This window comes from Botryllus schlosseri, chromosome 9 (genome assembly GCF_051294905.1).
Source record: "Botryllus schlosseri isolate E-star chromosome 9, Bs_hap1, whole genome shotgun sequence".
In the NCBI taxonomy this organism is placed as follows: Eukaryota; Metazoa; Chordata; class Ascidiacea; order Stolidobranchia; family Styelidae; genus Botryllus; species Botryllus schlosseri.
Window position 1 is genome coordinate 20555596 of NC_137244.1, and position 13317 is coordinate 20568912.

Consider the following 13317-nt stretch of genomic DNA (forward strand, 5'->3'; position numbering starts at 1 on the left):
CCTTCTCGGACCCGAAACGGTATGTCCCATACGACGACACACGTCTTCAAGAACAACAGATTGCTGGCACCCAGTGTCCACCAGAGCCTTGAGAGGTTTTCCACCAATTGAAACCACAACAAACGGTAGCACCTTTTTTGCAACTTGGGAATACGGGAGAACGCGTCCGGTACTGACGGTTCTCCTTGGTAATTTTCCTGCTGCAATCTTGTGACGTTCATCGGCTCTGCATTGTCGAGCTATATGACCAAGATTACCACATGAAAAACATCTTGGTTGTCTCCAGGCCGTTTCGTTACCTCCATTTCTTGGCTCTGTAATAGGACATTCTTTAGCAAAGTGACCACGCTTCCCGCAGAAAAAACAGTTGTCCTTCCGCTGACGCGAACCGACCGCGCCCGATACATTGAAGCTGTTCCTGACCGACATTATTACTCGCGCCCGCGCGACGAGATCACTCAAATTCATTTTGTCCACTTCTGCTACAGACTTTAACTGACATGAAACCTCCGAGGGGAGACCATTTACAAACGCGCACCGAAGTAACGCCTCGGATGCATCCACTCTCATCCCAATCAATAGCGCAAGCCTTTTTAGGTCGGAAAGGTACACATCGACAGGTTCCTCATCCAGCAGTATTCTTCGCTGGAATTCGCTATACGCGTCATAGCAATTCACTCCGAACGCGTTCAAAATAGCTTGTTTCGACTTCTTGTAATCCTTCCTGTCCCCTTCTGGCAACTGCTTGAACACAGCAAATGCAGAGCCATCCAACAGCAATGGGAAAATAGTTGGCAGTTTGTCCGTCAGTTCTTGCAGCTCGGCGACCAGTTCCAATTTTTCAACCCACTTTGCAAAATCACCAGATGTTGGATAATCTTCATAACTCCTCACAATATCAGTTAACTTCATATTCGCCATTGTGCCGCGATAGCTTGTAATATAGTTCAATGTATTTAAAACGTTCCAGTAAAAACCGCACAACCAGTCCTCTCGCCTTCGAGCCCGTTCTGTCGATCGCGTGACCGGAGCATCGGGAGCACACATCTAATAATTACCTTAATCACAATCACATTGTAAGTCTGGGAAATTTTGAGAAAGTGTCCTCTTTCCAGATTTCCAAAATATGGTAACCCTAATTTTATGCCATATCATGTGGGACACTCGTATAAACCTCGGATTCATGCAACCAATATTCAATTGCTTTTCAGGGAATAACAATTTTAGTTTTTTGGTGTCCGAGGCTGGGCGCTCTCTTCCAAATCAAGATTTGATGAGAGTTACCGGAGATGATAAAATCTACATGTTCCAAACATATGCAGGTAAAATTGACGCGGTTAAACCACTGAGCATTGATTTTTGTCGTCAAATAGGATCCGGAGATTGTCTATAACGCAATAATACGACTTTTTCGGCATAATGATGTAGCCTAGTTTTTGTCAAATTGCGCTACTGAAGTGACTATGTTATCATCTTACTTTACCGGTGATTGAGAGTTGAGACCAAACTGCTTAATCATTCATCAAATTTATTTGATATTGTCAATTGGGAAGTAGATTCCCATCACTTTACGAGTGAAATTGTCATGGGAACAGGGCGACGCAGACCGTCGGTAACAGCAGTTGTCCCTGCTCATTTTTAATTGGACCTACCTATGCTTGGGTGGAGAGCTACTTGTGCAGCATTCGGATTCCTAAATTCGATCATCTTCCACTCCGACTAGTTGTCAATGATGCTATGGTTACGTCATGGTGACGTAATCATAGTTAGTTGACCCAAACAACCGCGTTGTTCATTGGACTGTTGTTAGTTTACGCTCCAGGTAGCTAGGCTACGCTGCTATAACAGTGTTGGAAATGCTAATGTTCAAGAAACAATGACTAACGTATACTCCCAGATAAGGACAGACACCACTTTTATCCCTAAGGTGCGGTAAACTAACCGGATGTTACAGTGATGGGTATAATCACTGGGACCTCGTTACTGATTAATTCAACTCAAGCAATTTTCGAGTCCATCGAATCACTATTGGGTCAGCTTTAGCAAGCCATCACGTGAGTGACCAACAGATGCAATTAATCTGAATCCAAGGAAGGAATGAAATATCACAGGTTTAAATTTCATCATTAATTTCTGGTGAAGTAATTAATCACAGTTTAGCTTTGATTAATATCGACTGTGCTGGATATATTGCTGACACTCACAAATTTTGTAATTGCGAAAGCATAGGAAACAGCTTCCTGTTTAGGCTGGTGCTCTTTGATGCTCGTAATATTTGCAATGTAATTTTTTTCAGAAATTCTTGGAGTTTCACCTAATTCTGGAAGCATTATGGGTGGCCAAGAAATCACTATCTCAGGAAGATATTTTGGGCCTTATGAGACAGTTCTACCAGAAATTACAATTGCTGGGCATCCGTGCGTTCTCGTTAATCAGAGTGAAAATGAAATCAGATGTATTACTCCTGCAGCGCCCGATACAATGACTGAAACATATAGCGGTGAGATTATTAGTATAGGTAGGCTTATAATATGACATTGACAGTGCTCACAGACTACCTTTTGTTTAATTAGACTGAGTTAGTAGAGTTAATTTGAGACAGACCACTATACTTGATCAAGATTAGTTGAACTATCTGTTTTATATTGAGTATGCCAATAATGTAGATGTGATGAATGTTTGCCATGCAAGCATTGAAGATCTAAAGTTACACAGAAATAGCGTACAACTTATGATTTTTGTGAACATTTGGTACATACCACTTCTTGTCAAACAAACCAACTGTTGGTTATATCACTCTCAGTGATTTTTATGGGCTACCCAGGGTTGTAATGACTCGAGTCGCAATTTTTCATTGACTCGACTTGACTCTAGTCATGCTCCTAAAATGGAAAATGACTTGTCTCGACTTAGTCAATTTGTGTATTGACTCGACTTGTACTCGAGTCGTTGCGCATGGCTCGACTAAGTCATATGACTTGAGACATTCACATTCCTTGATTCAAGTCTTGTGTACCAGGACCGGTAATTGGAAAACAGGCGCAGAAGAAATCGTCTTTTATCTGTTTGAATAAACATTAAACATGTTAAAAGAGAGAAGTATAAGTATTATGAATACGAGGACTTCGATGTCATCCAAGAGTTTCACAGAAGTTATTTCAACCGGACTACCACTCGATCATCAATCAGTGATTTGTGAACGCAACGACTTGGACTCAAGTCTTAACACTATGACTCGGACTCGACCCAGTGCTCCCTTACTTCGACTCGGACTTGGTGGTGAATTGAAATCGACTCAACTTGACTCTAGTCAGAAATTTGAAGTAAAATTGACTTGTGACTCGTTCGGAACCTTGTGATTTGGCTACAACCTGGTGGTACCCAACTCAGATATACCACAAAAGGCAGATTTGATGGAACCCAATAAAGAAATGTCGTAAATTTAACAGTTGTAGGGTGATGCATTATTGAAAACAATTAAATATTTGACTGGCTGAAATCCGACTGACATTGATTTGCTAGTCACGGAACTGTTATAATAGTCAGGGTTGTAACCAAGTCACAAGTCAATCTCACTTTTATAGTTTTGACTCGAGTCAAGTCGAGTCATTTTCAATGCACCACCGAGTCCGAGTCCACCACCGAGTCCAAGTCAGCGAGCAGAAGGTCAAGTTCGAGTCATGGTATTATGCCTCGAGTCCGAGTCCAAGTCATTGTGTTGACTGCTCAGTGCTCAGTTTCCAGTTAAACTCTTGTTAAACCCACTTTTAATAACTCTGGGCAATTTATTTTTGACATGTAACAAAAAAGTCAAAATTAGGTCAAAATTGTAGCGTTAGGTCAAAAAATGTCAAAATTGTAAACAAAGTCAAAATTTTTTACAACTTGCATTTCGTTTGTAACCTAGATTTTGCACTGTCGGGAAACTTATCATTTTACATTTTACAGCTTGTAGCCTACTTTATACTGTCCATTGTCTGCTCATTGTGAATCATAAACATTCGGATAAAACAAATAGGTTGACATGCTGTTATGCTCAACGTACCGCAAAATCCTAACTGAAGCAAGACTGTGTGGGCATTACATGGTTCTTATATCATGAAGCGCATTATGAAAATTGTGATGTAGACACCATTGTCAGAATGAAGCAGCACGGTGTGTCCCCAGCAGTGTACGCACGCACAACTTCAGTGTTGTCAGCCAACAACTGCTATTGTTGAATGTTCTTTATCCATTCTTGGCAAGCTACTTGGTAAGGACAGACTCTTTCTGCCCGAGAATGTAGGAAAGTATCTTACGTTGTACTACAACAGATTTCAATTATTTCTACCATAATACGTGATGTGACTACTGGAATTCTTCATAGGGCCAGATTTCGTTAAAATCAAGTTTTTTCATTAATTTTTTTTTCAGTTTTCGGGTCAAAAAAGTTTTTTTCAGGCCGAACAAATTCGTAAGGACAGACAGTTCGAACCAGAAATGAAGATAAGTAGTACAATGCTAACATTATGTGGGAAAACACCTAATTTGCATACGTTAGGTCAAACTTTGATCAAAATTTTGATTTTTAAGGTAAAAATTTTGATTTTTTAGGTCAAATTCTTCAGTTTATTAGATGAAAAATTGCCCTAATGCTATTGAATGGTTCGCATTTATGATATACTTATTTTCCTCACTTTTAGCAGTTTCTGTTCGCATTTTCAAGTACCAGTAGCCTACCAATAGACGAAATTCCAACAGTGTGATTACTTTACTATTCTTCGAAATTACGATGAAATGTTGGTCTTGGCCGTCAGAGGCCCGAGTCATATGACTTGGTTCGAGTCATGCGCAATGACTCGAGTCCAAGTAGAATCAATACATAGATTGACCAGAGTCGAGTCATTTCCGTATTTTGAGAAAATGACTCGAGTCAAGTTGAGTAAACAGAAAATCGTGTCTCGAGTCCTTACAATCCCAATAACAGTGTTTGAGCCACCCTGCTAATCTGCTATGGTATGGAATGGCGAATGATTTTAGCAAATCAGAAAAACTTGCTGTTGACCTGACACCCTTAATCGTTTTCCTCGAGATAATCTATCGATCAATCGCTGGTGCCTCAGCTAACCCATTTCTGCGTAGGTTCTCGAGGTGTTCTGGTGGAAAAGTGGCCACAAGGAAGCCATGGTAATAATTTGGATGTTCTGAGGGAAATATTGGATAGTAATACTACAGGGTGAGTTGACTTCCAATTTTGGTTGCGGCTTCGAATTGATGCATATATTAAATGATGCTACCTGTACCTCATTGCCCATTTAGATATACCAGTTGGCTTCAAGACTCTGCCTGGTATGAGTCTGACGACGAATACACAGTTGTGAAAATGACCGGTAACTTTATTGTGCCGGTAAGTGATGACTACCAGTTTTACATTATTACCGATGATCCGGGAGCTGTGTACATGAATTGTGATGGTAACTCATCGGATTTGGTGAGTATTATAATTCATTCAATCTGTGTATTGATATATTCGTCAGGTAGCGATCAAATGAAAAGTTAGGAGGGAGTCAAAAAACTTGCAGTAGTCTTATTCAAACACCCACCGTTGCCCAGAACAAGGGTTATCAATAATGTTCCCTCTAAGCTGCGCACGTGCGCAAATGCGCAGTGCTGGCACGGTCTCTGCGCACAGATAATCTAAGTTGCGCACAAAAAATCCGAAGTGAGGACCTTTTTTTTAGTCGTTACACACTGTTGTTCAAGGCTCCGCGCAGTGAGTTGGTGAGTCTGCGCAAGCTTGTCAAAAATTAGAGGGAACATTGGTTATCAAGCCAATTTAAAAAAAAAACAATGCATTATTTTGATTTACATGCATGCGTGGGGTAACCCTTAAAAGAATATGAATGCAAAGTTAATATACAACTGTCTGAAAAGTCTATTTTTTTGTAAGCCATAACTAGTTCTAACTGCATAAAAAGGCACTTAGGTCCTAATGGGAGATACAATATCTTTGCATTAAACTTTCCCAAAACAGCTAGGACATATGTATTTTATTTATAATAGCTGTATATTCTTGGTGTCCTGGCGAAAGTGAACCTGGTCTGGCGCGATACAGAATCAGTTTGTATGAAAATCCGTTGCACAGTGATCATCGGCAGTTCCATAAAATAGAAACCTGTTTTTCGTTATACACAAGCAAAACAATGAAGATTGAAATAACAATAATCAATCAGCCGTCATATTAAGCTCACATACCCCTGTAATTTCTCTGGCACTTCCCCAGGGTAAGCCGCGTACCCCAGTTTGAGAACCCTGACCTGGAACATGTAAATAAGAGGCGTGTATTGTACAATGAATGACAAGTAATGGGAGAATACATAGAAAGACAAGTGATGAAAATGACGGTACAGGAAGTTAATATGACAGATTGTGGTTCACTAAGATCTTTGAATTTATAACTCAAATACAAATCTTATATGTTATCAGAAACTTCTAGCATACTCGAGTTCCTTGATGTGGAACACTTGAATACAATCTTTTAGGCTTTGCTCCATCCTTGATTCGCATGGCTATTTCAGTAATTTTTCAGTTTTATTGTATCTCAAAAATGTAGGCCTACAATAAAACTTGCAGAATATATTTAGACAAGAATCATCTATCGAGGAGGATACTCTGGACATGTGTGGACGAGATACGGAGATCAAAGATCTGAATGGATGTACCTAGAAAAAGGTACACTACCAAGTGATATTCAGTGCCGAACAATGAACATCCACAATTTGTGTCGTCTATACCTGCCTTGAGTTTTTTCTTTCATTCTTTTAATTTTTAGTTTTCTTTTGTTTGGCTGCTTTACAATGCTTCAACTTGGAGTTGATTGCTTTTTTGTTTTTGAAGTGGTTTGTTCATGATCCTTTTCAATTTCTCGATTATACATTACATCCACCACATCTCTGGGTATCATCAATACCAATCGCACCATTGAGCAGTTCTTCCTATCATACTGTATCGATCTGCAGTGCTAGGATTAGGGGCTAACCTTGGTTGTGGGTGTCGCTATGGGTCGAGTGCTCTGCTTTGCTTCCATTATGTCTGTAATCACGCCCTCTCGTCAGTCTGGATAGGCATGATAGCGACCCCCAAACCTTACAAGATATAGCGGTTCACATTGAACGAGTGTGATGGGAAGCACCATTGAATAATGTTCATGGGCAACATTTATCGATTCGTGGGTGTATCAAAGAATTACCAAGATATTTTTGTTTTATGCCTTTGTAAAGTTTTACTGAATGAAACAATTTCTTAGTAGTTCACTATAACTGCGTGACATAACCAGCAAATGTATTTTCACAATTGCTGTATTTGATTTAATTTTTTGATGGATATCCTGTATGCCTGGTAGTCCTTAAATCAGCGTTTAATTTTATTCCTGTTCTGTAGAATATCCGAACAGTACCTGCATTTTTGGTGTAGGCTAGTTTATTGGTGACCGGAGTGACTGATTCGGAGCGATTTTGAGTTTTCGTACGTCTTTTAGTGCGTCTTTCTTGAGTCGATAACCTAATGGTTCCTTAGCACCTCCACCTTCAAAGCACCTTGATTATGCGGACCAAAATAAACTGCCTTGCCCTTCCACCAATTCTATGATTGACACATTGCTTTCAACTAAAGGCCTTGACCTAGACGCTTTAGTCTAAGCCTTCAACTATAGGCCTTGACTTAGTCTAAGCCTTGGTCTAAGTTCCTGGGTGATGGAAAGATGAGATGCACTGCTGGTAACATGTGACTTTTGTGTCTTAACAGGTCAGATTTGCTACTTTCAAGGAATCTCTCTGAATTATTACGGACCTGCAGCTCTGAAAATTGCCGCACTACGAGCGACCACCACCCTCACAAATGCTCAAAGTGACAATGTCATTGATGAAAGACAATTTCTGAGATGGTCTGCCAGCGCAAAGAACGACCATCAAGTAATTCTGAAAAAAAAAATGAATTAGCGAAATCAATAGCGTAACTACTCCAACTTGTTTTCTTCAAAGCATATATCTCTCATCAATTGGTCTCCGTCTACTGCTGTTGCAGAGCAACAAATTGTCACAGTGTCCAGCAGTTGCTTTCAGACAAGCTCATGTTCAGTGGCGTCCTACCAACTTGGGTACAAAGGAAGAGCATCCGGTACTCTATTTCCTAATGTAAGTATCAGGACACACCAGAACAGTGGAAATAGTTCGTAGTACCCTAGCACTACGCAGGGCCGTAACGGAACATTGTCAGGCCCCAAAATGTTGGTCCTGACTCCTGAGTGCCCATATGATTGATGTTTAACATGAAAGAAAAGTGATACTGAAACGGGAAGGAAATTCTATGTTGAATAATTCTGCCCATAATGAATAATCCCCCCCACCCAATGTGGGGGCTGGGTGCGGCAGTCACGGTCCTGGTAGTACAAGTACTCAGAATGCATGATTAGAGATGGTGATGACTAAAAAAGTTCACTTTTGACCAAGGGTCACAAACACGGTCACGTTGTCGGAGCTGACTAATTTTACTCACCGTCATAGAAAATCTGTATGTATAACAGATTTAGTTTACCTCCTGGGTATTGAATTACAAGAGATTTAAATAACTACAGCTTATGATTGGGTAACTGGAGTCTTTCATTGTTATAGTCACAACCGTTTGAATTGCAATACGCCTTGAACGAAATTTTGTCGGAATATACATCTGTGAGCGTTACCTCCCAAATTGTGATCGGCAATGATGGAAATCAAACTGGAATTGAGTATCACGTCACTTTCGACGGAAACTTAGGTGAGAATTATTAAATAATTATGGATGGCATGCTTATTAGCGGTCCTGTACCTGCTAGTCAGGTATCTAAATTTGTATCTGCTATCTCATGTTATTCATATTTCTGTAGCAGTATTCAACATTTATAACTTTATCATAATTGTATCTGGTCACTCTCGACCATATATCACGATTGTTGTGGATTTTAATTTGTGAAATTGTGAGGTTATGAAATTTTTAGTGACATGAAATATATGCCGTGACATTTACATAGTTTTCTTTGCTTTTACTATTGCAGGCGACGAGGCAGAAATTACTGTCGAGGAATCTTCAGGTGTTACTGTCACCATTGCAGAGAGCATCAAGGGCCTGCCGTCTTTTGAATATTTTGCATTGGAAGTTTTTGGAAAGTAGGTCGCTTTAATTTTGAGCCGAATCTAAAGTGAGGCGATCGAAACACACACAGATCATGTTGAAGCAGCAGTAAAAATGCAGCTACGGGTTATGCAGAACGAAATTGCTAGCAGTAATAAACCTACCTGTATTTAAGAATTCGTGTTATTTAAAAAATGCGGCAGTATTTATCATGATGCATCTTTCTTGGTAGCATTCATGTGAACTTACAAAATTTCACGATGCGACCAATGTTCCCTTTAATTTTTCACCAGTCTGCGCGCACTCACCAACTCACTGCGCGGTCCCTTGGACAACAGTGCGTAACGACTAAAAAAAAGGTCATCCCTTCGGCTTTCTTGTGCGCGGGACACGATTTTCGGTGCGTGGCGACTTTAGAAGCAGTGCGCCGCCGCGCTCGCGCGCAGCTTAGATGGAACAGTGAATGCAGCCCATTGCTACTAGATGTTAGCTAAAAGTGCGGCAGAAATGTACAATCTCTGGTATTTCCTATTCACTCACACATTACCATCAGGCACAAAATGGACCCAGAGACCATTTCATTCTTAAATATTTCGAAATTTTGATGCAATGAAAGCTGGACAGAATACGCTTGTGTACAAATCATATATTCTGATTGTCTATTTTGCCCTGTCATGTGTTTCGGTCCGGTTCACCATTAGCTGCATCTACTAACACGCAATCCACCTTATGATGCAATTTTTGATCCTTTGTCAAAATATATATAGGCCTAATTGCCTCACTGCAGACATCTCGAAAAATTGGAAATACTAATTTACTGACCGAAAAAGGCATAAAAACATTGCAAACGATATAATTTATAAAACTAACAATATCTTTCTCAAGGACAACGGATGCGATACCAGTTGATGCGACTTCTAGTGATGTGGAAGACGCAATCATGGACATAAAGGGAGCGAAATGCCCACCGGATTTACTGGGATCATCAGGAACCATCAATTATTTGGAAGTTTTGGATTTTGAAGGAAGCAGACCAAGTGGTTATTCTGAGTCTGGTCGCAGAGATTCAGTAAGATTATTATCAATGTGGTAGTGTTGGCATCAAGTCACTACCTTCGAGTCACAAGTCATTGCATGTTTTGGCCCGGGTCAAGTCAAGTCAATCGATTTTCGAAGGCGACTCGAGTCATGTCGAGTGAAGTCAAGTCAAGTCAAGTCACGAGTCAAGTCACAATTCAAGTCAAGTTGGCTTTTCGAAGTATGAGGTATGATTACGTCATTGCATTTTGCTGGCTGTCGGAAATACAGATTAAGTGGTCGTTGATTCTGAACCGATGAACGAATATAGAGTTGAATATACATGCAAGAAGGCGCTGTATCGCTCACATATGCGTAGAAATGGTGAATTACGTAAGTAATTGCATAGCCTCAGTTTATAGTTACCAGCCAAAATAGAAAATGTAGAAACGAATTGATAAGATGCAATACATTACCCATTTACAAATTGATATTCTGATACAATTCGAACCCGCGCCAATGGTTGATGACGATATAAACTATATTTGAATTCAATTTTATTAAAACGAGAGGTTTGGTTAAGGTAAGAACAGAGAACAGAAATATACATTGAATGATTAGTCGCTCTCACTCTGACGGGCTACACCAGCGTTTCGCAAACAATCCGACCGTATGCAAGATACTGGGATTTTTATCGACATCGATTGCTTGATGACTTGAAATTCACTTGTGAATTTTGCTCCGTGGCACGAGTCAATCCAAATTTTTGATCCGCCGAGTCAAGTCAAGTCATTTTAGCAAAGTTTCTCCAGTCAAGTCAAGTCATAGGAAAAAGGTGACTCGAGTGATCTCAACACTGCAATGTGGTATCAGATTATTAGCCACAGGACAAAGTCAGGATCACGACGGGTTCATTGTTTGCCACTGGCAAAATGTACTGACTTATTTGAAAATTATGTTGAATCTTGTTGATTACTCTTTTCAGACATTGGAAGCTTTCTGTGGCAATACCGCGTTGAAAAATCCATATTACATATTTTACACTGGCTGGTCCCATTTCGATGCATACCGTCTTGAAGACTATCCCACGGTAAGTATTTCTGTGCATGTCCATGTGGATCTATCATAGTCGAATAGTAGCAGTTGATTTGACATAGTAATTAAATGTTGCAGTCCTTAAATCTGTTCCGGTGTTGATGCCAAGCATTTTGCACTTAGCTTTTTATGACAGTGTGTCACCTTGACTCAAGCCACGAAAAGCTATTTTCCTGGATATGAGAAAGAAATCAGTGTTAATGAACACATTTTTTTAACAAAAATAGTCAGTTCAGTGATTAGAAAACAGTGCACACGGTGCACATCGTTCATGCGTAATATCGAGTGTATTGATGACATCAACTTGCCCCTTAGTACACTGAGATGTCGCACACCGGGTATTGATATTACATGATAAGTCCGGTAGAATTCCGCTTTTTTAACGACAAAATATAAAAAATAACTTCGTTTACAATGAAATATGATATGTCATTTAATGGATCTTAATTTGTTACAGTTTTGTTTTGCACATCGCGGGGTCTTCGCTGACAATATATCTGTACTCACAAGATATAAGGATCTCAATAGCATCACGCGTCACAGATGGTTCTCAATTGATTTACCGTTTGATACAACCAGCAGTGAGTGGAGCTATCACTGTGTTGATCTCCAGAATGTGAGTATATGAATATTGTGAGGGGTGTGATATGTCAATTATTTCACACTGTCTTATATTTATAATTTCTGTATTCAATGTTATAGGCTATCGCCACGGCCGAGCCGGCTTACAGCGATGTGATGATATTACGAATTGAAGCCTTCAGGTGACAGTCAAATCTTGCGGATTTCTATCTTGATGCCGTGATCATTGCGTCTGCAGAGCCAGACACAAATGGTGAGCTGTGTGGTTGATTCTGAAGTGATTTCTTCCAGGGTAATAATCAGTAGTAATAAGATATTCCTTCCCAGTTCTGATCCACTGGAGTTTTGAGTGGGAATTCGGAATACTTCGGTAATCAATTGTCGCCATTATGGTAATGACACCGTATTCTAATGGTTATCAACCTCATTGACCTCAACAAATGTTGCGGACCGGGGAACCTTAAGAAATAAAAATTGACCTTAATTTTGAGTACGAAAAATCGATGCGACTCCAATGTGATACCATAAACTTCATTTAATGACGTCTGTGGATATGAGATATATATATATTGAAGTTTCTGCGGGGCGAGGCTCCCCAAGCCCTGCTAAAGAACACTAACGCGATCGTGATTGTTCGGCATCCTTTGAAGGAAATGCACCTTTGTTGGTTGCTATAGCCCAGTGGTCGGGAACCTATGGCTCGCGAGCCATATATGGCTCTTTTGGACATAACATGTGGCTCTTTAAGAAATTTTATTTCTGTGCCTAATTTATCAATATTGCCACAACTTGTTATTAAATCTTCAGCAACACCAGCATAATTATTCTTGTAGCAGTATAAACATCACTTTGAGAGGTTATTACAGTGGCGTATTCAGGGTTAGGGGCTCGGACCCCCTTTTCAAAATCCTCAAATTTAAGTTGCTGTCGCGCCGGCGATCAATATCACTCCTGAATTTGTTGTACCCGCCACGAAATTTTGGATTGCACGGTACGTTGATTGATCAAAGAGTAAGGAGACATGGCGGCGCCTGTACCACAATGCAGTTTTCAAATACAAATAGTGTTACTGATCCACGCCGACAAATGAACTGCCGTGAAAGTGGCGTCCACAGTCACAAATTCAAATTACAAACAACGCTGTAGCGATCCACGTTATTGACTGATAACGTAGCTTTGCAGTTGCTGTTGAAATGTAGGCGTGTGGCTCAATGTTACGTTACCGCCGAATACTTTGAGAATTAAGAAGTCAAATCGGAATCAGTGCGACATTCTATGATATTTACGATGAATTGCGCTATCACTTATGCCCTACCTCTCCTTTCACGCTTTATTTTCGAACAATAAATAGGCAAGTTGTGTGATTGTGGTAGTAAAATGGTTCAAAATCTAGTAGACAGGTGAGGCACTGCCTCACTTGCCTCCCCTGACCCCACTTCACTTACGCATCACATAAAACAGTAGGTATTGCTGTGTAAT

The 13317-nt window shown here is 40.1% G+C and overlaps 2 protein-coding genes across 2 annotated transcripts in view; one reads left to right on the forward strand and one right to left on the reverse strand.

Moving 5' to 3' along the window:
- The window catches only part of LOC145445955 (E3 ubiquitin-protein ligase rnf168-like), a 306333-nt gene that overhangs the window by 163760 nt on the left and 129256 nt on the right, over positions 1–13317 (reverse strand). The gene's annotated exons all lie outside the window — the stretch shown is intronic.
- The window catches only part of LOC145446721 (fibrocystin-L-like), a 93251-nt gene that overhangs the window by 16972 nt on the left and 62962 nt on the right, over positions 1–13317 (forward strand). Inside the window, exons 6-18 of the mRNA XM_080325073.1 lie at positions 1212–1322; positions 2297–2500; positions 5122–5215; positions 5299–5470; positions 6624–6711; positions 7783–7949; positions 8019–8171; positions 8649–8790; positions 9068–9179; positions 10030–10213; positions 11147–11251; positions 11714–11872; positions 11959–12020. Of these exons, the coding sequence (XP_080181199.1) occupies positions 1212–1322; positions 2297–2500; positions 5122–5215; positions 5299–5470; positions 6624–6711; positions 7783–7949; positions 8019–8171; positions 8649–8790; positions 9068–9179; positions 10030–10213; positions 11147–11251; positions 11714–11872; positions 11959–12020 (1753 nt within the window). The remainder of the gene's footprint in view (positions 1–1211; positions 1323–2296; positions 2501–5121; positions 5216–5298; positions 5471–6623; positions 6712–7782; positions 7950–8018; positions 8172–8648; positions 8791–9067; positions 9180–10029; positions 10214–11146; positions 11252–11713; positions 11873–11958; positions 12021–13317) is intronic.